General features: G+C 35.5%; 1 protein-coding gene across 6 annotated transcripts in view; it reads left to right on the forward strand.

Annotated features, from left to right (window-relative positions):
- The first annotated feature begins 363 nt into the window (after window positions 1-363).
- Window positions 364-26673, forward strand: part of LOC110658374 (uncharacterized) — a 46313-nt gene continuing 20003 nt past the window's right edge. The window contains exons 1-10 of one of the 6 annotated variants that reach the window (XM_058147220.1): window positions 367-552; window positions 1030-1147; window positions 1260-1385; window positions 2244-2430; window positions 2529-2589; window positions 3113-3183; window positions 4165-4229; window positions 4486-4530; window positions 25817-25897; window positions 26087-26154. In XM_058147220.1, the coding sequence (XP_058003203.1) occupies window positions 2322-2430; window positions 2529-2589; window positions 3113-3183; window positions 4165-4229; window positions 4486-4530; window positions 25817-25897; window positions 26087-26154 (500 nt within the window). In that variant the 5' untranslated portion in view covers window positions 367-552; window positions 1030-1147; window positions 1260-1385; window positions 2244-2321. Of the gene's footprint in view, window positions 1148-1259; window positions 1386-2243; window positions 2431-2528; window positions 2590-3112; window positions 3184-4164; window positions 4230-4485; window positions 4531-25816; window positions 25898-26086; window positions 26155-26673 lie in introns of those variants that run through there. The other 5 variants (XM_058147222.1, XM_058147218.1, XM_058147221.1 and 2 more) reach the window with 5 other exon arrangements.

A 26673-nucleotide genomic window follows, 5' to 3' on the forward strand; every position in this document is an offset into this window, starting at 1 on the left:
ATTATAATTACATTTACATATTTACATTATATAATATCTTGTATTTATATTATATAAAATTTTTTTTAATTAAATATAATAACACTTAAATTATATTATATTATATCAATGAATAAGTTAATATATTTGATAATATAAAATTAATAAATTGTAATAAATTATAATTAAATAAAATTTAAATTGTGATTACAAAAATCTGTAGTTTTGAATTTAAATTATGTTGGTATAATAAATTTTACATTCTCGTGTGTGTCTTTCAAAAAAAAAAAAAATTAACTCAATCAAAAGTTAAAACTACATTGCGGGTTTTAAAAAAAAGTCAAAACTACGTAGTTTTGAATTGAAAAAAAAGTTACCCATTAAACTTCCCTCATTCCTCAGGTTCTCCATTTCTGCTCCAAAAGCTCTTCGGCCGTTTCTCTTGGCCATTTCTGTTGGGACGAGAACTTCACCTCGTTTCCTTTTCTTCGGTTCCATCGGTCTCAACACAGAATCGTTCTGAGCAGATTTCCAGGAACTCATTCGTTGCAGACTTATTTTCTGCTCACTAAGGTCACTTTATCCTGTTACTGGCTTTTTTTTTTTCATGCGTTTTGCACATTACTGGGACTGAACAATTGAAGCGAAGGAATATATGGTTAGAAATTTTTATTTGTAGTGAGGAATTGGAAAAAAAAATCTTGTATTATTAAACATTTAAAGTCAAAGGAATATGGTTAGAAAATCTTGGATTACTTCTAATTCTTATATGTACTGTAATAAATGGATTAATTTTGATTTGGAGGATTACAAGTGATCCAGAGATGAGTGGGCCTAATTTTAAACTAATTACTATGCCGTGCAATCATTGTCAATTACCCCAAAAAATTAGTTACAGATATAATCTGAAATTAATGGGGGGGTTTGTTGAACTAAGAGCTATTTAAAAAGCATAGAAGATGTGGTCGTTTTATGGAGCTATAATTGCTGAGTTTATAGCTACCCTCTTGTTTTTATACATCACCGTTTTTGACTGTGATTGGTTATAAGAGCCAAACTGACCCTGCCAAGAACGCTGATGCATTTGGTGGTGTTGGGATTCTTGCTATTGCTTGGGCCTTTACTGGCATGATCTTCGTTCTTGTTTACTGCACTGCTGGTATATCAAGTAATTATATTCTTTTCCTAAAATGCAACTGTACTAGCTACTTGATGAAGACATTTGCTATGCTTAACCCCATGAAATTAGCTTACTTAGGAAAAATTAATCTTTTTTTCAGTGAATTTTCGGGGTTGGACCTTTCATTGGTGCTGCAGTTGATGCATTTTACCACCAGCATATCTCTTGGGTCATTCAGGAGCACTTCCAACATATAATTCAGGGGAAAAAAGTCCTCTGTGCTCGTGTAACTAAGAGCTATTTAAAACACCATATAAATTAATCTGAATTTGTGTCTTTGATGGAACTATTTAGTTTTATTTGATTTATGGTGTTGTAATATGTTTTTTCTTCTTTTTAATTTAGTTGTAATGTGTTGTAAACTGATTTTTTCCCTGTTATTTTTTTTTAATTTTTTTTATGACTAAGGAATCTTATAATGATGTGATTGGAAGATAGGTATTGTAAAAGTCAAGCTCGAACTTGAACTCATGCTTGTTTAAATGAGCTTATTGAGCCTGAGCTAATAAACGAGCTGAACTCGAGTTTGGCTTGTTAATATTATAAACGAACTTAAAATGAGCTGAGCTCTAATCGACCTTGAATTTAATAAAGTTTAAATGAGCCGAGTTCGAGTTTTAGAAACTACCAACGAGCTGAGCCTAAGCTAGTCAAAGCTCGGTTTGTTTGAATCCCTAAAGATGCCTGCTGTCTTTTTCTTTTGATAATCTGAAATTCTATGGTTTTCAATATCTTCCATACAAATTCTTTTTTTTTTTTTTTTTAAATTGGAGTACCAGATGCGTATGTAGCTAGCATAGTCATTCAATCAGGTTTTGAAGTTCAGATGTTTGATAAAGTGCTAACTAGAAAATGGATTAATAAATTGCTCTTACTATGACTGCTGCTATTAGTACCTTAGGTTTATTAATTTTGGCTTACCCATTTTGGATTCCCAGGAACAAGAATGAAGAAACAAGAAAAAAACCTTTTCATTTTAATTCTTCCCTTTTGGCCTAAAATAGATTGTACTGGAGGAAGTGGATTTACATGTTATATATTTGGTTTACCCTTGTTGAGTTGAGCTTTTCTTTTTCTGCTCCAGGTTGGCCATTCAATTAAAGAGATAAGAAATTGCTGAATAAAGAGAAAAAGGACTTTGTATCACGCAATTGCTTGGTAGATGAGCTGGCTAGTGGTTGTCCTGTCACTAATTGTACTCTGGATTGCATCCTTATGCAAAATTATCCATACATTGAGGTTACCTTCCAGGACTTTTCTTTTGAGCAATGGTGAATATTTTTCATAGCATTCTTATATTACATTTTTTTGAATGTGCATTGTATAACAATCAGTTGAAATTTCGTTTCTTTTTTATCATTTGAATTAGGTGGAGCTTTTTGCAAGAAAAATGTCCTGCTGGTTGTTGCTCACCCTGATGATGAATCCATGTAAACCTTTTTTAATCTTTGATTATGCTGTTGCAGTTGTCTTCATTTTCACTTGTGCTTGTTGCTGGTTTTCTTTTGGATTGCATGTTATCACCATTTAATTTGTTGTTAATGCTTTGTGCTATTGATTGATAGATAGATTTTCATGTATCATCCTTGTGGCCGCTATCATTAATGTTGGGTGCTTGATGATTTTTTTTTGGCTGATGACAATCAAGCCCAAGACCAACTCCAACCCCACCCTAAGGGCCTTTGTCCTGGATTAAGAGAATCTTTCAACTCAACTCAACTAAGCCTTTATCCCAAAAATTTGGGGTCGGCTAATCCATATCATAGGGTGTGACGAAATTTTTACGCTGGTTGTCACCTACCGCAACCCTCCTCCTTTATCCGGGCTTGGGACCGGCTAAGCGCAAACTACATTAAGAGAATCTTTCAATTAATGTATATATTTTATTAGCTGTCTAAAGTAGAATATATATATAGACACGTTATATTGTAACCTTACATTACTTTTCTACAGGTTCTTTTCTCCAACAATTAGCTATCTGATTTCGAGAGGGCATAATCTTCACATTCTATGCTTGTCGATTGGTAATTGCTTTCTACTGATGTGTGATATAGGCTCAGTACAGTTCAGCATTGTGAAATATGCTTGTTTGTGTATTTCATATAATCTACAGTTTAATTGAGTAGCCAATCTTATCAGTCAAGCATCCTTCAATCTGTTTTGATTTTAAGTGGGTCATGTTCAACACTCTTGAAATCAAACAAGTCTCGCTAATCTGGGCAAGTTGATTTTGTGAATGAAGATGTCATCTATGTAGGAATTATTAGGATCTTAGGCTGCTATCTGTATTGGATAAGCTGGTTGTATTAGTAGGTGGAGGAGATTACTGTATGTATTTGGCTTGCAAAGCATGCTGTTGATGCAATATCAGTTGCAATCTATGTAATGCTTGTAGTTTCTTCTCTGTGAAACGTAAATCTGCTAGCTAATCTATGTAGTGCTTGATCATGTGAAGATTTTAGAAGTGCACTTTACAATATCTTTGAATATGGTTTCATTTTTTTTTTCAAGAGTGCCATGTGGCTTATGCTCCACAATGTCTACAACACAACTCAAATCAGCATCAACACTAGTGTCGTTGGGTTTAGTTATGTGGATCTTTTTCTTTCTTTTTATACAGTTAATAGCTTCATTTTTGGAGAGGTGTGGAGGTTTTACATTATTTTTAACTAATTTTACCCTATTCATCCTTGGTCTAGCTCTTCGTTATTCACTCACGCAACTTGGATATAATCTTTCTTTCCTGTGCCAGTTGTGCATATGCTGATCTATGCTGGATGTGGCCAAACTATTTCAAGCATCTCTCACTGAATTTATTATCTTCAATGGGTGCCATCTCTTCCTGGCTAGAAATGCACAAATGCGCTCATTCATTATTCAATTCTTTATTATATTTCCACATATGTAGCTTATCATTCCCATCTCTGCACTTATCTTGCATTGCGATTTTTTCTTTTCTTTTTTTGTTATTTAATTCAGGTTTTTTCATTTAATTTGTTATGCAGGTAATGCAGATGGTATGGGAAATGCTAGAAAACATGAACTCTATAAAGCTTGTGCTGTTCTCAAGGTGATTAAAAATGTGGAACAAAAAAATTTTTGATTTGAGTTCAGCAAACTATAATCTGGAATCTGAATTATCGTTACGATTATATGTCAAATCTGACATCCAATATTATATCAAACGCGTGAAGGATTGGATTTGAAAGTTTAGGTTTGTTTCATTGTAAAACTATAAGAAAAGTAGTAAAAGAAGTGTGCAATTTTGAAAGCTGTTTATGTACGCCACCTTTTTCATCACGTAACCCTTGATTTTGCATACACAGGTTCCAGTTCAACAAGTGAATGTTTTGGACCATCCAGAGTTACAGGTTCAACTTAAGCTAGTCTCTTGGAAAATGCATTCTTTTTAATTGTAAGACCTAATGATGCCTGTGCACGCACACACACATGCAACTTTGCCCACGTCTGCAATTTCAACCAGTCTTTCTAATTTTGTAAACTTTATCATGATATGACAATTTTTTTTCTTTAACAATTTTGGCGAGCTTGAAAAAATTGAAAAACGAGAAAGAGGGTTTGGTTTAATTTAAGGATTTTGAATTGCTCAAGGTTTGTTCAGCAGCTTTGAGGCCAATATTGTGCTTTTCTGTTCCGGTAGGGGCATGGAGATAGAGTATTTTTTGTTTTTTAACAGGTAGGTTGAGGGGATGGGAAATGAAAAAATTTAAGGGAAAAAATTATATTAAAAAAATATTTTATTCGTCATCAATAAAATATATGTACTCAATGGCGGATTTTTTTTTGGTTTTTGGGGGGGGGGGTGTGTGTGGGGTTGGCATGGCCCACCTAACCCAAAAAATTTCTTTAAGGATCTATTTATATGAATTAATGTTGACTTCCTAAATGGATTGATGTTGCCCCCTAGCCTAGGCTAAATTTTTTCTTTTTTAATTTTCAAGAACAATTACTCTTCAAAAATCTAATTTTGGCCTATTTTATAGTTCAAATTCATAATTAAATAAACATTTCAGCCTATCAAAATAACCATCCCATCCAAATTAATAGTTTCATTCTACGTTTTCATTTTCATTCTATTCTAAAATTAAAATTGATAATTTCATTTTATAGGATATTTATTAAATTTTGATATTTAGTATAGGCAGATGGAATTTTTCGTGAAAATTTTTTATTAATTTTTAACTACTTTGGTGTTATTTTTTTAATTGTATGTATGTGCAAAATGTGAATTTGTAAAACTTTTCATAAAATTTTAAAGTTTCACTTGTGTAATTATGTGTATGTTTAAATTGTGAACTAATAAAATTTTAAGTTACTAAAATTAGGAAATTAATATCATGAGCAAAAAAAAAAAAAAAAAAGTTATTGATGTGTTTTATGAAAAGGGGTTCTCAAAATAATCCTTGGCACTTGTCACTCCAAGCCGCGGGCTGGTCCTTTCTTAATAACTTGAAGATGGGCTCACATGTGGTGGTGAGCTTTGCTATGAATTGGCTGATATACTACAACTTGCCTAAGAAGCCTCTAACTTCTTTCTTAGTTTTAGGAGCTGGCATTTCTGGATTCCCTACCTTCTTTTTTTTTGTTCAAAATTCCTTTCTTTCTATTATTGCAAAGAAGAATTTTCAGGAAGTAAATTCCTTCTGACGGACTTATGAATACTTAATCTAACTAGCTCTTGATATGATAAGGAAATACCTATTTTATGTCTAATTGAGAGTGACTACTTAATTTTAGAAGAACAAAATTATAAGATTTTACGCTTGCCCGCCCCCACCCCCAAACAACAATGTCAATTTTTGGCTTTGCTACTATATGTATTGTTTCCAATGTTGTCGATTGACTAAAATTGCGACCAATTTCTTGATTTAGCATAACATGCCAAATAAGAAGGATTGGTAAAAAATTGTAAATGTGTGCAAGAGTTTGATTGTTTTGGTCATTAGATTTTAATTGTAACATCATCACACACCATCTTTTGTTTGACATGATTGTTGGAATTCCTTAATTAGTGCATTAGTGTAAATTAGAATGTCTTAAAATCCCTTAATTAGTGCATTAGCTGTAAATTAGAATGTAAATTAGTGATATTTGGGATATTTGTATTTATTAGCTTTTATTTTTTTCTATTAAGGCTATAGCCTTTGTGTATAAATTTGAATCATTGTAACCTTTGTGAAATGCATTAAGAAATTCTTCAATTCTCTCTAATCTCAACATGGTATCAGAGCCTTAGCCATTTTATCTGGCAATTGTTTTTTGTAGAGAGAAAACAATGAGAAATAGTTAGGGTTTGTGTGGGTAAGCCTTGAAAGTGGGTTTGTTGAGGGAGGTAGTTGTCACCGCCCCTTTAGGAAGGAAGAAAACCTCATCGCCGGTCCTACTTTGGATTCTCGCGCCATCAGGTGAGGTGCATGATCCACATGTCAGCGAAGGTTTCCACCTTGTGTACACGCGTCGGGAGTGAGCCTATTCTGATCGGTTTTTCGCGCACTTTTTTTCGACATCCCTAGTCTATCACGCCTCTGCCCCAGCCCATTCCTATCTCTTGGTTTGCAATTTTGTTTTTGGGTGTTTATTTTTTGCTTACTGTTTCTTTTAATAAGTTCTCTGAATTATGTCTGATGCAAAAAATTCAGTAGTTGAAGGGAAAATGACTACTACAACTGAAAATTCCTCATTAATTATTAGCCTCGTAAAGCTTGACGGGACAAATTACCTTGCATGGTCTAGATCGTGTCTCCTTTTTATTTAAGCTAGAGGGTTGCAGGGTTATCTTACTGGAGATAAGCAAAACCCAGAAAAGTCTGCTTCTACCTACAGTCAATGGGAGTCAGAAAATTCTCTTATCATGTCATGGCTTATCAATTCCATGCAACCACATATAACTAGTGGATATTTACTGTTTAATAGTGTAGCTACCATTTGAAGTGCAGTTTCTTAGACCTATTTCAAGTTGGGAACGATGCACAAGTGTATTAGCTTCAAACAAGGTTCATGGTATGAAGCAGGGTGAGCTAACTATTGCTCAATATTACGCAGAATTGAGTGGTCTATCGTAGGAACGGACTTTTATCAAGACTTTCGGGCCTCATGTTACGAAGATCTTTGTTAAATTTCAGAAGTTGGTTGGGAAAGAGCGGATCTATGATTTTCTTGCTAGGTTGAATATGGAATATGGTCAAATTAGGGTCCAAGTGCTTGGGAATGATCCTTTACCTACCTTAAGACAGACATACTCTTATGTTAAGCAGGAAGAGAAGCGAGAAGGAGTGCCATGATTCATTCTATGTCCATTGATAAGAGGACTAGATGCTAATTCTTCACATGAACAATCACATGATTCATCGGATAAGGATCAACTAAATTGTGACTATTGTGGAAAAAACCGGCATACTAAGGAACATTCTTTGGAAATTGCATGGACGCCCCACTAAAGGCGTGGAGGAAAAGGATGGGTCTTACTAGACCACAAGCTAATGTATCTTAGGTTGTGAATTTGTTTGAAGATACTACCACCACCACTAAGATATTTTCCAATGAAGAGGTATAGACTCTAAGGTGTTTGCTATCATAACTCGTCAATTTAGGTATTATTTTTTTAATTGTATGTATGTGCAAAATGTGAATTTGTAAAACTTTTCATAAAATTTTAAAGTTTCATTTGTGTAATTATGTGTATGTTTAAATTGTGAACTAATAAAATTTTAAGTTACTAAAATTAGGAAATTAATATCATGAGCAAAAAAAAAAAAAAAGTTATTGATGTGTTTTATGAAAGGGGTTCTCAAAATAATCCTTGGCACTTGTCACTCCAAAGCAGTGGTCCTTTCTTAATAACTTGAAGATGGGCTCACATGTGGTGGTGAGCTTTGCTATGAATTGGTGATATACTACAACTTGCCTAAGAAGCCTCTAACTTCTTTCTTAGTTTTAGGAGTGGCATTTACGGATTCCCTACCTTCTTTTTTTGTTCAAAATTCCTTTCTTTCTATTATTGCAAAGAAGAATTTTCAGAAGTAAATTCCTTCAGCGGACTTATGAATACTTAATCTAACTAGCTCTTGATATGATAAGGAAATACCTATTTTAACTCTAATTGAGAGTGACTACTTAATTTTAGAAGAACAAAATTATAAGATTTTCGCCGCCCCGCCCCGCCCCACCCCAAACAACAATGTCAATTTTTGGCTTTGCTACTATATGTATTGTTTCCAATGTTGTCCAGTTGACTAAAATTGCGACCAATTTCTTGATTTAGCATAACATGCCAAATAAGAAGGATTGGTAAAAAAAATTGTAAATGTGTGCAAGAGTTTGATTGTTTTGGTCATTAGATTTTAATTGTAACATCATCACACACCATCTTTTGTTTGACATGATTGTTGGAATTCCTTAATTAGTGCATTAGCTGTAAATTAGAATGTCTTAAAATCCCTTAATTAGTGCATTAGCTGTAAATTAGAATGTAAATTAGTGATATTTGGGATATTTGTATTTATTAGCTTTTATTTTTTTCTATTAAGGTTATAGCCTTTGTGTATAAATTTGAATCATTGTAACACTGTGAAATGCATCAAGAAATTCTTCAATTCTCTCTAATCTCAACATGGTATCAGAGCCTTAGCCATTTTATCTGGCAATTGTTTTTTGTAGAGAGAAAACAATGAGAAATAGTTAGGGTTTGTGTGGGTAAGCCTTGAAAGTGGGTTTGTTGAGGGAGGTAGTTGTCACCGCCCCTTTAGGAAGGAAGAAAACCTCATCGCCGGTCCTCGCCTGGATTCTCGCTGCCATCCGGTGAGGTGCATGATCCCACATGTCAACGGAAGGTTTCCACCTTGTGTACACGCGCCGGGGAGTGAGCCTATTCCTGATCAGTTTTTCTGGCCGCACTTTTTTTCGACGACATCCCTAGTCTATTACGCCTCTGCCCCAGCCCATTCCTATCTCTTGGTTTGCAATTTTGTTTTTGGGTGTTTATTTTTTGCTTACTGTTTCTTTTAATAAGTTCTCTGAATTATGTCTGATGCAAAAAATTCAGTAGTTGAAGGGAAAATGACTACTACAACTGAAAATTCCTCATTAATTATTAGCCTCGTAAAGCTTGACGGGACAAATTACCTTGCATGGTCTAGATCGTGTCTCCTTTTTATTTAAGCTAGAGGGTTGCAGGGTTATCTTACTGGAGATAAGCAAAACCCAGAAAAGTCTGCTTCTACCTACAGTCAATGGGAGTCAGAAAATTCTCTTATCATGTCATGGCTTATCAATTCCATGCAACCACATATAACTAGTGGATATTTACTGTTTAATAGTGTAGCTACCATTTGAAGTGCAGTTTCTTAGACCTATTCTCAAGTTGGGAACGATGCACAAGTGTATTAGCTTCGAAACAAGGTTCATGGTATGAAACGGGGTGAGCTAACTATTGCTCAATATTACGCAGAATTGAGTGGTCTATCGTAGGAACTGGACTTTTATCAAGACTTTCAGGCCTCATGTTCTGAAGATGCTGTTAAATTTCAGAAGTTGGTTGGGAAAGAGCGGATCTATGATTTTCTTGCTAGGTTGAATATGGAATATGGTCAAATTAGGGTCCAAGTGCTTGGGAATGATCCTTTACCTACCTTAAGACAGACATACTCTTATGTTAAGTAGGAAGAGAGCAGAAGGAGTGCCATGATTCATTCTATGTCTGTTGATAAGGCAGACTAGATGCTAATTCTTCACATGAACAATCACATGATTCATCAGATAAGGATCAACTAAATTGTGACTATTGTGGAAAAAACCGGCATACTAAGGAACATTGCTGGAAATTGCATGGACGCCCCACTAAAGGGCGTGGAGGAAAAAGGATGGGTCTTACTAGACCACAAGCTAATGTATCTTAGGTTGTGAATTTGTTTGAAGATACTACCACCACCACTAAGATATTTTCCAATGAAGAGGTATAGACTCTAAGGTGTTTGCTATCATAACTCGTCAATTTAGGTATTATTTTTTTAATTGTATGTATGTGCAAAATGTGAATTTGTAAAACTTTTCATAAAATTTTAAAGTTTCATTTGTGTAATTATGTGTATGTTTAAATTGTGAACTAATAAAATTTTAAGTTACTAAAATTAGGAAATTAATATCATGAGCAAAAAAAAAAAAAAAAAGTTATTGATGTTTTTTATTAAAAGGGGTTATAAAAATAATCATTGTCACTTGTAACACCAAGCCATGCTGGTCCTTTCTTAATAACTTGAAGATGGGCTCACATGTGGTGGTGAGCTTTGCTATGAATTGGTGATATACTACAACTTGCCTAAGAAGCCTCTAACTTCTTTCTTAGTTTTAGGAGTGGCATTTCTGGATTCCCTACCTTCTTTTTTTTTGTTCAAAATTCCTTTCTTTCTATTATTGCAAAGAAGAATTTTCAGGAAGTAAATTCCTTCTGACGGACTTATGAATACTTAATCTAACTAGCTCTTGATATGATAAGGAAATACCTATTTTAACTCTAATTGAGAGTGACTACTTAATTTTTAGAAGAACAAAATTATAAGATTTTCGCCGCCCCCCGCCCCCCGCCCCCCACCCCCCAAACAACAATGTCAATTTTTGGCTTTGCTACTATATGTATTGTTTCCAATGTTGTCCAGTTGACTAAAATTGCGACCAATTTCTTGATTTAGCATAACATGCCAAATAAGAAGGATTGGTAAAAAAAATTGTAAATGTGTGCAAGAGTTTGATTGTTTTGGTCATTAGATTTTAATTGTAACATCATCACACACCATCTTTTGTTTGACATGATTGTTGGAATTCCTTAATTAGTGCAATAGTCAGAATTAGAATGTCTTAAAATCCCTTAATTAGTGCATTAGCTGTAAATTAGAATGTAAATTAGTGATATTTGGGATATTTGTATTTATTAGCTTTTATTTTTTTTCTATTAAGGCTATAGCCTTTGTGTATAAATTTGAATCATTGTAACACTGTGAAATGCATCAAGAAATTCTTCAATTCTCTCTAATCTCAACATGGTATCAGAGCCTTAGCCATTTTATCTGGCAATTGTTTTTTGTAGAGAGAAAACAATGAGAAATAGTTAGGGTTTGTGTGGGTAAGCCTTGAAAGTGGGTTTGTTGAGGGAGGTAGTTGTCAGCGCCCATTTATGAAGGAAGATAACCTCATCTCCTGTCCTCGCCTGGATTCTCGCTGCCATCCGGTGAGGTGCATGATCCCACATGTCAACAGAAGGTTTCCACCTTGTGTACACGCGCCGGGGAGTGAGCCTATTCCTGATCAGTTTTTCTGGCCGCACTTTTTTTCGACGACATCCCTAGTCTATTACGCCTCTGCCCCAGCCCATTCCTATCTCTTGGTTTGCAATTTTGTTTTTGGGTGTTTATTTTTTGCTTACTGTTTCTTTTAATAAGTTCTCTGAATTATGTCTGATGCAAAAAATTCAGTAGTTGAAGGGAAAATGACTACTACAACTGAAAATTCCTCATTAATTATTAGCCTCGTAAAGCTTGACGGGACAAATTACCTTGCATGGTCTAGATCGTGTCTCCTTTTTATTTAAGCTAGAGGGTTGCAGGGTTATCTTACTGGAGATAAGCAAAACCCAGAAAAGTCTGCTTCTACCTACAGTCAATGGGAGTCAGAAAATTCTCTTATCATGTCATGGCTTATCAATTCCATGCAACCACATATAACTAGTGGATATTTACTGTTTAATAGTGTAGCTACCATTTGAAGTGCAGTTTCTTAGACCTATTCTCAAGTTGGGAACGATGCACAAGTGTATTAGCTTCGAAACAAGGTTCATGGTATGAAACGGGGTGAGCTAACTATTGCTCAATATTACGCAGAATTGAGTGGTCTATCGTAGGAACTGGACTTTTATCAAGACTTTCAGGCCTCATGTTCTGAAGATGCTGTTAAATTTCAGAAGTTGGTTGGGAAAGAGCGGATCTATGATTTTCTTGCTAGGTTGAATATGGAATATGGTCAAATTAGGGTCCAAGTGCTTGGGAATGATCCTTTACCTACCTTAAGACAGACATACTCTTATGTTAAGCAGGAAGAGAGCAGAAGGAGTGCCATGATTCATTCTATGTCTGTTGATAAGGCAGGACTAGATGCTAATTCTTCACATGAACAATCACATGATTCATCAGATAAGGATCAACTAAATTGTGACTATTGTGGAAAAAACCGGCATACTAAGGAACATTGCTGGAAATTGCATGGACGCCCCACTAAAGGGCGTGGAGGAAAAAGGATGGGTCTTACTAGACCACAAGCTAATGTATCTTAGGTTGTGAATTTGTTTGAAGATACTACCACCACCACTAAGATATTTTCCAATGAAGAGGTATAGACTCTAAGGTGTTTGCTATCATAACTCGTCAATTTAGGTATTATTTTTTTAATTGTATGTATGTGCAAAATGTGAATTTGTAAAACTTTTCATAAAATTTTAAAGTTTCATTTGTGTAATTATGTGTATGTTTAAATTGTGAACTAATAAAATTTTAAGTTACTAAAATTAGGAAATTAATATCATGAGCAAAAAAAAAAAAAAAAAGTTATTGATGTGTTTTATGAAAAGGGGTTCTCAAAATAATCCTTGGCACTTGTCACTCCAAGCCGCGGGCTGGTCCTTTCTTAATAACTTGAAGATGGGCTCACATGTGGTGGTGAGCTTTGCTATGAATTGGCTGATATACTACAACTTGCCTAAGAAGCCTCTAACTTCTTTCTTAGTTTTAGGAGCTGGCATTTCTGGATTCCCTACCTTCTTTTTTTTTGTTCAAAATTCCTTTCTTTCTATTATTGCAAAGAAGAATTTTCAGGAAGTAAATTCCTTCTGACGGACTTATGAATACTTAATCTAACTAGCTCTTGATATGATAAGGAAATACCTATTTTAACTCTAATTGAGAGTGACTACTTAATTTTTAGAAGAACAAAATTATAAGATTTTCGCCGCCCCCCGCCCCCCGCCCCCCACCCCCCAAACAACAATGTCAATTTTTGGCTTTGCTACTATATGTATTGTTTCCAATGTTGTCCAGTTGACTAAAATTGCGACCAATTTCTTGATTTAGCATAACATGCCAAATAAGAAGGATTGGTAAAAAAAATTGTAAATGTGTGCAAGAGTTTGATTGTTTTGGTCATTAGATTTTAATTGTAACATCATCACACACCATCTTTTGTTTGACATGATTGTTGGAATTCCTTAATTAGTGCATTAGCTGTAAATTAGAATGTCTTAAAATCCCTTAATTAGTGCATTAGCTGTAAATTAGAATGTAAATTAGTGATATTTGGGATATTTGTATTTATTAGCTTTTATTTTTTTCTATTAAGGCTATAGCCTTTGTGTATAAATTTGAATCATTGTAACACTGTGAAATGCATCAAGAAATTCTTCAATTCTCTCTAATCTCAACATGGTATCAGAGCCTTAGCCATTTTATCTGGCAATTGTTTTTTGTAGAGAGAAAACAATGAGAAATAGTTAGGGTTTGTGTGGGTAAGCCTTGAAAGTGGGTTTGTTGAGGGAGGTAGTTGTCACCGCCCCTTTAGGAAGGAAGAAAACCTCATCGCCGGTCCTCGCCTGGATTCTCGCTGCCATCCGGTGAGGTGCATGATCCCACATGTCAACAGAAGGTTTCCACCTTGTGTACACGCGTCGGGGAGTGAGCCTATTCCTGATCAGTTTTTCTGGCCGCACTTTTTTTCGACGACATCCCTAGTCTATCACGCCTCTGCCCCAGCCCATTCCTATCTCTTGGTTTGCAATTTTGTTTTTGGGTGTTTATTTTTTGCTTACTGTTTCTTTTAATAAGTTCTCTGAATTATGTCTGATGCAAAAAATTCAGTAGTTGAAGGGAAAATGACTACTACAACTGAAAATTCCTCATTAATTATTAGCCTCGTAAAGCTTGACGGGACAAATTACCTTGCATGGTCTAGATCGTGTCTCCTTTTTATTTAAGCTAGAGGGTTGCAGGGTTATCTTACTGGAGATAAGCAAAACCCAGAAAAGTCTGCTTCTACCTACAGTCAATGGGAGTCAGAAAATTCTCTTATCATGTCATGGCTTATCAATTCCATGCAACCACATATAACTAGTGGATATTTACTGTTTAATAGTGTAGCTACCATTTGAAGTGCAGTTTCTTAGACCTATTCTCAAGTTGGGAACGATGCACAAGTGTATTAGCTTCGAAACAAGGTTCATGGTATGAAACGGGGTGAGCTAACTATTGCTCAATATTACGCAGAATTGAGTGGTCTATCGTAGGAACTGGACTTTTATCAAGACTTTCAGGCCTCATGTTCTGAAGATGCTGTTAAATTTCAGAAGTTGGTTGGGAAAGAGCGGATCTATGATTTTCTTGCTAGGTTGAATATGGAATATGGTCAAATTAGGGTCCAAGTGCTTGGGAATGATCCTTTACCTACCTTAAGACAGACATACTCTTATGTTAAGCAGGAAGAGAGCAGAAGGAGTGCCATGATTCATTCTATGTCTGTTGATAAGGCAGGACTAGATGCTAATTCTTCACATGAACAATCACATGATTCATCAGATAAGGATCAACTAAATTGTGACTATTGTGGAAAAAACCGGCATACTAAGGAACATTGCTGGAAATTGCATGGACGCCCCACTAAAGGGCGTGGAGGAAAAAGGATGGGTCTTACTAGACCACAAGCTAATGTATCTTAGGTTGTGAATTTGTTTGAAGATACTACCACCACCACTAAGATATTTTCCAATGAAGAGGTATAGACTCTAAGGTGTTTGCTATCATAACTCGTCAATTTAGGTATTATTTTTTTAATTGTATGTATGTGCAAAATGTGAATTTGTAAAACTTTTCATAAAATTTTAAAGTTTCATTTGTGTAATTATGTGTATGTTTAAATTGTGAACTAATAAAATTTTAAGTTACTAAAATTAGGAAATTAATATCATGAGCAAAAAAAAAAAAAAAAAGTTATTGATGTGTTTTATGAAAAGGGGTTCTCAAAATAATCCTTGGCACTTGTCACTCCAAGCCGCGGGCTGGTCCTTTCTTAATAACTTGAAGATGGGCTCACATGTGGTGGTGAGCTTTGCTATGAATTGGCTGATATACTACAACTTGCCTAAGAAGCCTCTAACTTCTTTCTTAGTTTTAGGAGCTGGCATTTCTGGATTCCCTACCTTCTTTTTTTTTGTTCAAAATTCCTTTCTTTCTATTATTGCAAAGAAGAATTTTCAGGAAGTAAATTCCTTCTGACGGACTTATGAATACTTAATCTAACTAGCTCTTGATATGATAAGGAAATACCTATTTTAACTCTAATTGAGAGTGACTACTTAATTTTTAGAAGAACAAAATTATAAGATTTTCGCCGCCCCCCGCCCCCCGCCCCCCACCCCCCAAACAACAATGTCAATTTTTGGCTTTTCTACTATATGGATTGTTTCCAATGTTGTCCGATTGACTAAAATTGCGACCAATTTCTTGATTTAGCATAACATGCCAAATAAGAAGGATTGGTAAAAAAAATTGTAAATGTGTGCAAGAGTTTGATTGTTTTGGTCATTAGATTTTAATTGTAACATCATCACACACCATCTTTTGTTTGACATGATTGTTGGAATTCCTTAATTAGTGCATTAGCTGTAAATTAGAATGTCTTAAAATCCCTTAATTAGTGCATTAGCTGTAAATTAGAATGTAAATTAGTGATATTTGGGATATTTGTATTTATTAGCTTTTATTTTTTTCTATTAAGGCTATAGCCTTTGTGTATAAATTTGAATCATTGTAACACTGTGAAATGCATCAAGAAATTCTTCAATTCTCTCTAATCTCAACATGGTATCAGAGCCTTAGCCATTTTATCTGGCAATTGTTTTTTGTAGAGAGAAAACAATGAGAAATAGTTAGGGTTTGTGTGGGTAAGCCTTGAAAGTGGGTTTGTTGAGGGAGGTAGTTGTCACCGCCCCTTTAGGAAGGAAGAAAACCTCATCGCCGGTCCTCGCCTGGATTCTCGCTGCCATCCGGTGAGGTGCATGATCCCACATGTCAACAGAAGGTTTCCACCTTGTGTACACGCGTCGGGGAGTGAGCCTATTCCTGATCAGTTTTTCTGGCCGCACTTTTTTTCGACGACATCCCTAGTCTATCACGCCTCTGCCCCAGCCCATTCCTATCTCTTGGTTTGCAATTTTGTTTTTGGGTGTTTATTTTTTGCTTACTGTTTCTTTTAATAAGTTCTCTGAATTATGTCTGATGCAAAAAATTCAGTAGTTGAAGGGAAAATGACTACTACAACTGAAAATTCCTCATTAATTATTAGCCTCGTAAAGCTTGACGGGACAAATTACCTTGCATGGTCTAGATCGTGTCTCCTTTTTATTTAAGCTAGCGGGGTGCAGGGTTATCTTACTGGAGATAAGCAAAACCCAGAAAAGTCTGCTTCTACCTACAGTCAATGGGAGTCAGAAAATTCTCTTATCATGTCATGGCTTATCAATTCCATGCAACCACATATAACTAGTGGATATTTACTGTTTAATAGTGTAGCTACCATTTGAAGTGCAGTTTCTTAGACCTATTTCAAGTTGGGAACGATGCACAAGTGTATTAGCTTCGAAACAAGGTTCATGGTATGAAACGGGGTGAGCTAACTATTGCTCAATATTACGCAGAATTGAGTGGTCTATCGTAGGAACTGGACTTTTATCAAGACTTTCAGGCCTCATGTTACGAAGATCTTTGTTAAATTTCAGAAGTTGGTTGGGAAAGAGCGGATCTATGATTTTCTTGCTAGGTTGAATATGGAATATGGTCAAATTAGGGTCCAAGTGCTTGGGAATGATCCTTTACCTACCTTAAGACAGACATACTCTTATGTTAAGCAGGAAGAGAGCAGAAGGAGTGCCATGATTCATTCTATGTCTGTTGATAAGGCAGGACTAGATGCTAATTCTTCACATGAACAATCACATGATTCATCAGATAAGGATCAACTAAATTGTGACTATTGTGGAAAAAACCGGCATACTAAGGAACATTGCTGGAAATTGCATGGACGCCCCACTAAAGGGCGTGGAGGAAAAAGGATGGGTCTTACTAGACCACAAGCTAATGTATCTTAGGTTGTGAATTTGTTTGAAGATACTACCACCACCACTAAGATATTTTCCAATGAAGAGGTATAGACTCTAAGGTGTTTGCTATCATAACTCGTCAATTTAGGTATTATTTTTTTAATTGTATGTATGTGCAAAATGTGAATTTGTAAAACTTTTCATAAAATTTTAAAGTTTCATTTGTGTAATTATGTGTATGTTTAAATTGTGAACTAATAAAATTTTAAGTTACTAAAATTAGGAAATTAATATCATGAGCAAAAAAAAAAAAAAAAAGTTATTGATGTGTTTTATGAAAAGGGGTTCTCAAAATAATCCTTGGCACTTGTCACTCCAAGCCGCAGGCTGGTCCTTTCTTAATAACTTGAAGATGGGCTCACATGTGGTGGTGAGCTTTGCTATGAATTGGCTGATATACTACAACTTGCCTAAGAAGCCTCTAACTTCTTTCTTAGTTTTAGGAGCTGGCATTTCTGGATTCCCTACCTTCTTTTTTTTTGTTCAAAATTCCTTTCTTTCTATTATTGCAAAGAAGAATTTTCAGGAAGTAAATTCCTTCTGACGGACTTATGAATACTTAATCTAACTAGCTCTTGATATGATAAGGAAATACCTATTTTAACTCTAATTGAGAGTGACTACTTAATTTTTAGAAGAACAAAATTATAAGATTTTCGCCGCCCCCCGCCCCCCGCCCCCCACCCCCCAAACAACAATGTCAATTTTTGGCTTTGCTACTATATGTATTGTTTCCAATGTTGTCCAGTTGACTAAAATTGCGACCAATTTCTTGATTTAGCATAACATGCCAAATAAGAAGGATTGGTAAAAAAAATTGTAAATGTGTGCAAGAGTTTGATTGTTTTGGTCATTAGATTTTAATTGTAACATCATCACACACCATCTTTTGTTTGACATGATTGTTGGAATTCCTTAATTAGTGCATTAGCTGTAAATTAGAATGTCTTAAAATCCCTTAATTAGTGCATTAGCTGTAAATTAGAATGTAAATTAGTGATATTTGGGATATTTGTATTTATTAGCTTTTATTTTTTTCTATTAAGGTTATAGCCTTTGTGTATAAATTTGAATCATTGTAACACTGTGAAATGCATCAAGAAATTCTTCAATTCTCTCTAATCTCAACATGGTATTAGAGCCTTAGCCATTTTATCTGGCAATTGTTTTTTTGCAGAGAGAAAACAGCGAAAAATAGTTAGGGTTTGTGTGAGTAAGCCTTGAAAGCAGGTCTGTTGAGGGAGGTAGTTGTCACCGCCCCTTTAGGAAGGAAGAGAACCTCGTCGCCCGTCCTCGCCTGGATTCTCGCCGCCATCCGGTGTGGTGCATGATCCCACATGTCAGCGGAAGGTTTCCACCTTGTGTACACGCGCAGGGAGTGAGCCTATTCTGATCGAGTTTTTACGGCGCACTTTTTTTCGACGAGATCCCTAGTGTATCGCGCCTCTGCCCAGCCCATTCCTATCTCTTGGTTTGCAATTTTGTTTTTGGGTATTTACTGTTTCTTTTAATCAGTTCTCTGAATCATGTCTGAGGTAAATAATTCAATAGTGGAAGGGAAAATGACTACTATAACTGCAAATCCCTCATTAATTATTAGCCCCGTAAAGCTTAATGGGACAAATTAGCTTGCATGGTCTAGATCGTATCTCTTTTTTATTCAAGCTAGAGGGTTGCAGGGTTATCTTACTGGAGATAAGCAAAAACCAGAAAAGTCTGCTTCTACCGACAGTCAATGGGAGTCAGAAAATTCTCTTATCATGTCATGGCTTATCAATTCCATGCAACCACATATAACTAGTGGATATTAACTGTTTAATAGTGTAGCTACAATTTGAAGTGCAGTTTCTTAGACCTATTCTCAAGATGTGAACGATGCACAAGTGTATGAGCTTCGAAACAAGGTTCATGGTATGAAACGGGGTGAGCTAACTATTGCTCAATATTACGCAGAATTGAGTGGTCTATCGTAGGAACTGGACTTTTATCAAGACTTTCGGGCCTCATGTTCGAAGATCTTTGTTAAATTTCGAAGTTGGTTGGGAAAGAGCGGATCTATGATTTTCTTGCTAGGTTGAATATGGAATATGGTCAAATTAGGGTCCAAGTGCTTGGGAATGATCCTTTACCTACCTTAAGACAGACATACTCTTATGTTAAGCAGGAAGAGAGCAGAAGGAGTGCCATGATTCATTCTATGTCTGTTGATAAGGCAGACTAGATGCTAATTCTTCACATGAACAATCACATGATTCATCAGATAAGGATCAACTAAATTGTGACTATTGTGGAAAAAACCGGCATACTAAGGAACATTGCTGGAAATTGCATGGGCGCCCCACTAAAGGCGTGGAGGAAAAAGGATGGGTCTTACTAGACCACAAGCTAATGTATCTTAGGTTGTGAATTTGTTTGAAGATACTACCACCACCACTAAGATATTTTCCAATGAAGAGGTATAGACTCTAAGGTGTTTGCTATCATAACTCGTCAATTTAGGTATTATTTTTTTAATTGTATGTATGTGCAAAATGTGAATTTGTAAAACTTTTCATAAAATTTTAAAGTTTCATTTGTGTAATTATGTGTATGTTTAAATTGTGAACTAATAAAATTTTAAGTTACTAAAATTAGGAAATTAATATCATGAGCAAAAAAAAAAAAAAAAAGTTATTTATTTTTTTTAATAAAATGTTTTATAAAAATAATCCTTGGCACTTTTAAATCCAAGCACCGGGCTGGTCCTTTCTTAATAACTTGAAGATGGGCTCACATGTGGTGGTGAGCTTTGCTATGAATTGGCTGATATACTACAACTTGCCTAAGAAGCCTCTAACTTCTTTCTTAGTTTTAGGAGCTGGCATTTCTGGATTCCCTACCTTCTTTTTTTTTGTTCAAAATTCCTTTCTTTCTATTATTGCAAAGAAGAATTTTCAGGAAGTAAATTCCTTCTGACGGACTTATGAATACTTAATCTAACTAGCTCTTGATATGATAAGGAAATACCTATTTTAACTCTAATTGAGAGTGACTACTTAATTTTAGAAGAACAAAATTATAAGATTTTACGCCGCCCCGCCCCCCACCCCCAAACAACAATGTCAATTTTTGGCTTTGCTACTATATGTATTGTTTCCAATGTTGTCGATTGACTAAAATTGCGACCAATTTCTTGATTTAGCATAACATGCCAAATAAGAAGGATTGGTAAAAAAAATTGTAAATGTGTGCAAGAGTTTGATTGTTTTGGTCATTAGATTTTAATTGTAACATCATCACACACCATCTTTTGTTTGACATGATTGTTGGAATTCCTTAATTAGTGCATTAGCTGTAAATTAGAATGTCTTAAAATCCCTTAATTAGTGCATTAGCTGTAAATTAGAATGTAAATTAGTGATATTTGGGATATTTGTATTTATTAGCTTTTATTTTTTTCTATTAAGGCTATAGCCTTTGTGTATAAATTTGAATCATTGTAACCTTTGTGAAATGCATCAAGAAATTCTTCAATTCTCTCTAATCTCAACATGGTATCAGAGCCTTAGCCATTTTATCTGGCAATTGTTTTTTGTAGAGAGAAAACAATGAGAAATAGTTAGGGTTTGTGTGGGTAAGCCTTGAAAGTGGGTTTGTTGAGGGAGGTAGTTGTCACCGCCCCTTTAGGAAGGAAGAAAACCTCATCGCCGGTCCTCGCCTGGATTCTCGCTGCCATCCGGTGAGGTGCATGATCCACATGTCAGGAAGGTTTCCACCTTGTGTACACGCGCCGGGAGTGAGCCTATTCTGATCGATTTTACGCGCACTTTTTTTCGACGACATCCCTAGTCTATCACGCCTGCTGACCCATTCCTATCTCTTGGTTTGCAATTTTGTTTTTGGGTGTTTATTTTTGCTTCTTGTTTCTTTTAATAAGTTCTACGAATTATGTCCGATGCAAAAATTCGATAGTTGAAGGGAAAATGACTACTACAACTGAAAATTCCTCATTAATTATTAGCCTCGTAAAGCTTGTCGGGACAAATTACCTTGCATGGTCTAGATCGTGTCTCCTTTTTATTTAAGCTAGAGGGTTGCAGGGTTATCTTACTGGAGATAAGCAAAACCCGGAAAAAGTCCGCTTCTACCTACGATCAATGGGAGTCAGAAAATTCTCTTATCATGTCATGGCTTATCAATTCCATGCAACCACATATAACTAGTGGATATTTACTGTTTAATAGTGTAGCTACCATTTGAAGTGCAGTTTCTTAGACCTATTCTCAAGTTGGGAACGATGCACAAGTGTATTAGCTTCAAACAAGGTTCATGGTATGAAGCGGGTGAGCTAACTATTGCTCAATATTACGCAGAATTGAGTGGTCTATCGTAGGAACTGGACTTTTATCAAGACTTTCAGGCCTCATGTTCTGAAGATGCTGTTAAATTTCAGAAGTTGGTTGGGAAAGAGCGGATCTATGATTTTCTTGCTAGGTTGAATATGGAATATGGTCAAATTAGGGTCCAAGTGCTTGGGAATGATCCTTTACCTACCTTAAGACAGACATACTCTTATGTTAAGCAGGAAGAGAGCAGAAGGAGTGCCATGATTCATTCTATGTGCATTGATAAAGCGGGGACTAGATGCTAATTCTTCACATGAACAATCACATGATTCATCAGATAAGGATCAACTAAATTGTGACTATTGTGGAAAAAACCGGCATACTAAGGAACATTGCTGGAAATTGCATGGACGCCCCACTAAAGGGCGTGGAGGAAAAAGGATGGGTCTTACTAGACCACAAGCTAATGTATCTTAGGTTGTGAATTTGTTTGAAGATACTACCACCACCACTAAGATATTTTCCAATGAAGAGGTATAGACTCTAAGGTGTTTGCTATCATAACTCGTCAATTTAGGTAATGCTTTTCTTATCAATCTTAATAATTCTTTTTGGGTTATAGATTCTGGAGCAAACAAGCATATGACAAGCTCTTTAAATAAATTCATATCCTATTCTCCATTTTCAGGAAAAGAAAAAGTCCGCACTGCGGATGGATCCTTATCTAGTGTTTCTGGAATAGGTTCTGTTAAATGCACCCCTAATATAAGTCTTAGTTCTGTTTTACATGTACCTAACTTTCCTATTAACCTCTTGTTTGTCAGTTCAATCACAAAAGCTCTAAACTGCAAAATTGAATTTTTCCCAACTTGCTGTGTATTTCAGGAATTGACGACAGGAAGAACGATTGGCAGTGGTAGACTGCAAGATGGGCTGTATCTCTTGAATGATTATGTTAGCCAGGCCATGTTGGGGGAATCTATGAGTGCTGAGGAACAAATTATCATGTGGCATAGGAAACCAGGACATCCTTAATTTACTAGTTAGAAAAACTTTATCCTTTTTTGTTTAAACAATGCAAAACTGAATTGTTAGTATGTGATGCTTGTGAGTTTGCTAAACATACTAGACAATCTTATCCTGCAATAAATAATAAGGCTTCAATTCTTTTTATGACTTTCCATTTTGATGTATGGAGGCCTACTCAAACTGTGTCTTTATCGGGTTACAGATAGTTTGTGACCTTTATTGATTGTTGCAGTAGGTTAACTTGGGTATATTTGATGAAAGGGAAAAATGAAGTTTTTTCTTATTTTCAGCAGTTCCATAACATGATTAATACACAGTTTGATGCTCATGTTAAAATATTAAGAACTGATAATGGTACAGAATATATGAATGGAGTCTTTCAGGAGTATTTGAAGGCACATGGGATTTTACATCAGACTTGTGTTAATACTAGTTCACAAAATGGGATATCTGAGAGAAAAAATAGACTTACTTGAGGTTGCTAGGTCGCTTATATTTACCATAAATGTTCCTAAACCTTACTAGCGGTATGCTATTCTTTCTGCTGCATATCTTATTAACAGGATGCCTCTTTAGACATTGGAGTTTAAGAGTCCTTTAGAGGTTTTGCAGGGTAAAAATTCATATACCGTTCCTCCAAAGGTATTTGGTTGTGTTTGCTTTGTTCATAAGCTTAATAGTGAAAAATTAGAACCTCGAGCCTTGAAATGTGTTTTTGTTGGTTATTCTAGCACTCAGAAGGGATATAGGTGTTATTATCCTCCTTCACGAAAATATTTTGTGAGTATGGACGTTACCTTCAAGAAATTTGAATATTATTTCCATCCACCTCTTCAAGGGGAGCATAGGAAGGAAGAGGTGTATTTTCCTTCATCCTCATCTTCTCCCAACCTTCAATTTCAGGAGGAGAATCTGGGTTTAGAGCCTATACCTAATAATGAAACTCAGGGAGAGTCCCCTAAATCTCGAGAAAGATTAAAAAGGCCAGATTTGAGAACATATACTCGAAGAAACAAGACAAATATAGCCATCGAGTAGGAGACTGTTGATCAACTGGAATCCCTGGATTCAATTCCTGGACATCTTGAGGTATGTGATGAGTCTCCTTTGGCTCCTGATGAGTCTAATTTTGATTCTCAGTATGTTCTTCTTTTTTCTGATAATGATCTTGATATTCCTATTGCTCTCCGAAAAGGTGTTAGGACCTGTACTAAACATCCCATTTCTAATTTCATCTCCTATAATTCTCTATCTCCATCCTACAAAGCCTTTCTACTGTCTGTTTCCTCTGTCTCTATCCCACAGGATTGGAAGAAAGCTTGCCTCGATCTAAAATGGAGGGCAGCTATGGCGGAGGAGATGAAAGCTTTGGCAAAGAATGAGACATGAGAACTAGTTACTCTCCCATTGGGAAAGAAGCCAGTTGAATGCAAGTGGGTGTTCACTGTGAAGCGTAGAGCAGATGTTTCAATTGAGAGGTATAAGGTCAGACTGGTAGCAAAAGGCTTCACATAGACGTACGGAGTAGATTACCAAGAGACCTTTGCTCCTGTTGCTAAAATGAATACCATCAGAATTCTGTTGTCATGTGCAGCGAATCTTGAGTGGGACTTACAGTAGTTTGATGTTAAAAATGCCTTTTTACATGGTGACTTGGAAGAAGAAGTGTATATGGAAATTCCTCCAGGGTTTGAGAATGAGAAGACTAGAGGGAAAGTTTGCAGATTGAAAAAGGTTTTGTATGGTCTAAAACAGTCACCTAGAGCATGGTTTGATAGGTTCAGTAAAGCGATGATCTCCTTTGGATACTGCCAAAGCAATGCTGATCATACCTTGTTTATGAGGCATCGTAAAGGCAAAATCACACTACTTATTGTCTATGTGGATGATATTGTGGTAACTGGTAACAATAAGGAAGAAATGGCTCTTTTAAAGGAGCGCCTAGCACAGGAGTTTGAAATCAAAGATTTGGGAAGGCTCAAGTACTTTCTTGGAATAGAGGTTGCCAGATCAGATAAGGGAATCTTTATTTCTCAAAGAAAGTATATCTTGGATCTGTTGAAAGAAACAGGAATGCTGGGCTGTAAACCGGCAGAGTCTCCTATTGAGGCCAATCATAAATTGCAAGCTGGAGTTGGAAAATCAGTGGATTTAGGGAGATATTAGAGGTTGGTTGGCAAACTAATTTATCTTTCGCACACTAGACCGGACATAGCATATGCAGTTGGTCTAGTGAGCCAGTATATGCATGATCCTCATGAATCTCATTTGGAGGTTATTTTCCGCATCTTGCGATACCTAAAATCTACACCTGAGAAAGGACTTCTTTTCTTAAAGCATGGTCACCTTCAGATTAAAGCTTTTACAGATGTAGATTGGGCTGGGTCTCTTGATGATAGGAGATCAACATCAAGATACTGTACCTTTGTTAGTGATAATTTAGTCACCTGGAGAAGTAAGAAGCAAAATGTGATAGCTAGATTCAGTGCAGAAGCCGAATTCAGGACAATGGCTCAAGGTATCTGTGAGTTATTGTGGTTACGAAAGTTGATGGAAGAATTAAAATTGTTTGAAGCTAATGGTTTGTTTTTGTTTTGTGATAACAAAGCTGCAATCAGTATAGTTCATAATCCAGTTCAGCATGATCGGACCAAGCATATAGAGATTGATAGACACTTCATAAAAGAAAAAATTGTGGATGATTCCTTAAGTGTCTCTTACGTATGTTTGAAAGATCAGTTAGCTGATGTGTTCACTAAGGAGTTAAGTTGTAAAGTGTTTCATACCCTAGTTTGCAAGTTGGGCATGTGCAACATACATGAACCAACTTGAGGGGGAGTGTTGGAATCCCTTAATTAGTGCATTAGCTGTAAATCAGAAAGTGTTAAAATCCATTAATTAGTGCATTAGCTGTAAATTAGAATGTAAATTAGTGATATTAGGAATATTTGTATTTATTAACTTTTATTTTCTTTCCTATTAAGGCTATAGCCTTTGTGTATAAATTTGAATCATTGTAACACTGTGAAATACATCAAGAAATTCTTCAATTCTCTCTAATCTCAACAATAATATAGTTTTTCCCCCCTCTTTTTTAAGGATGGCTTTGGCCAAATTTGGGACCATAACTTATTGGCGAAGATCATTAAAGATGAGGTCTCTAGTCATGAAATTGATGTGGTAAGATCTTTTTGGTTCCTATTAACTATTTAAGCTGTTTCTTACCGTGATCAAATTATTAGGTTACTATTTTTAAGGTTCCTGAGTTTGTATATGTTAAGGAGTAGTAAATTTTTTGAATATCATGGCTGCTTTTAACATTACATAATTATGTTAATTGACCATTAATATTTTTGTTTTCCTTTTCAGATTATTACTTTTGATAAATATGGTGTTTCAGGTCATTGTAATCATTGTGATGTGCATTATGGGGTGCAGTAAGTTCATTACTGCTTTTGATATATTTGTGATGGTTAAAGAAATTTATTATAGCCTTACTATAAACATGCAGTTCGGTTTCAATTTTTTACAAGAAGATGCCATTTTTGTGCTTCTTTTACAGATCTGCAACCTTTAATTAGAACCATATAAAAGAAGCCCTTTCAGATCAATGTTTATGGATTATATCCATTCTTGTTAACTTATCCTGCTTTGATTGTTCTTTGACAAGTAAAGGAGATGTTGGAGGGCCTCAGATTTATGTGTTTTTCTGTCATGTTGTATGATTAGTAGAAATTTTTATTTCAGTGGTTTGACTACCGGATATTGCTCTTACGAGTAAAGAAGTTAAGGGGTACATCAAAATTGCTATTTTGCTGTAATAAATGATATTGAGTTAATAATTTGCTTGATTATTGCCACTTGCTTGTCGTAATGTGGTCAATTGGCATTCTGGGACTGAATTGGGCCTAATTATTCTTTTTTAAGAGTGTTATAGTATCAAACTAACCCTTGCC

The sequence above is a fragment of the Hevea brasiliensis genome, chromosome 5, assembly GCF_030052815.1.
Source record: "Hevea brasiliensis isolate MT/VB/25A 57/8 chromosome 5, ASM3005281v1, whole genome shotgun sequence".
NCBI lineage: Eukaryota > Viridiplantae > Streptophyta > Magnoliopsida > Malpighiales > Euphorbiaceae > Hevea > Hevea brasiliensis.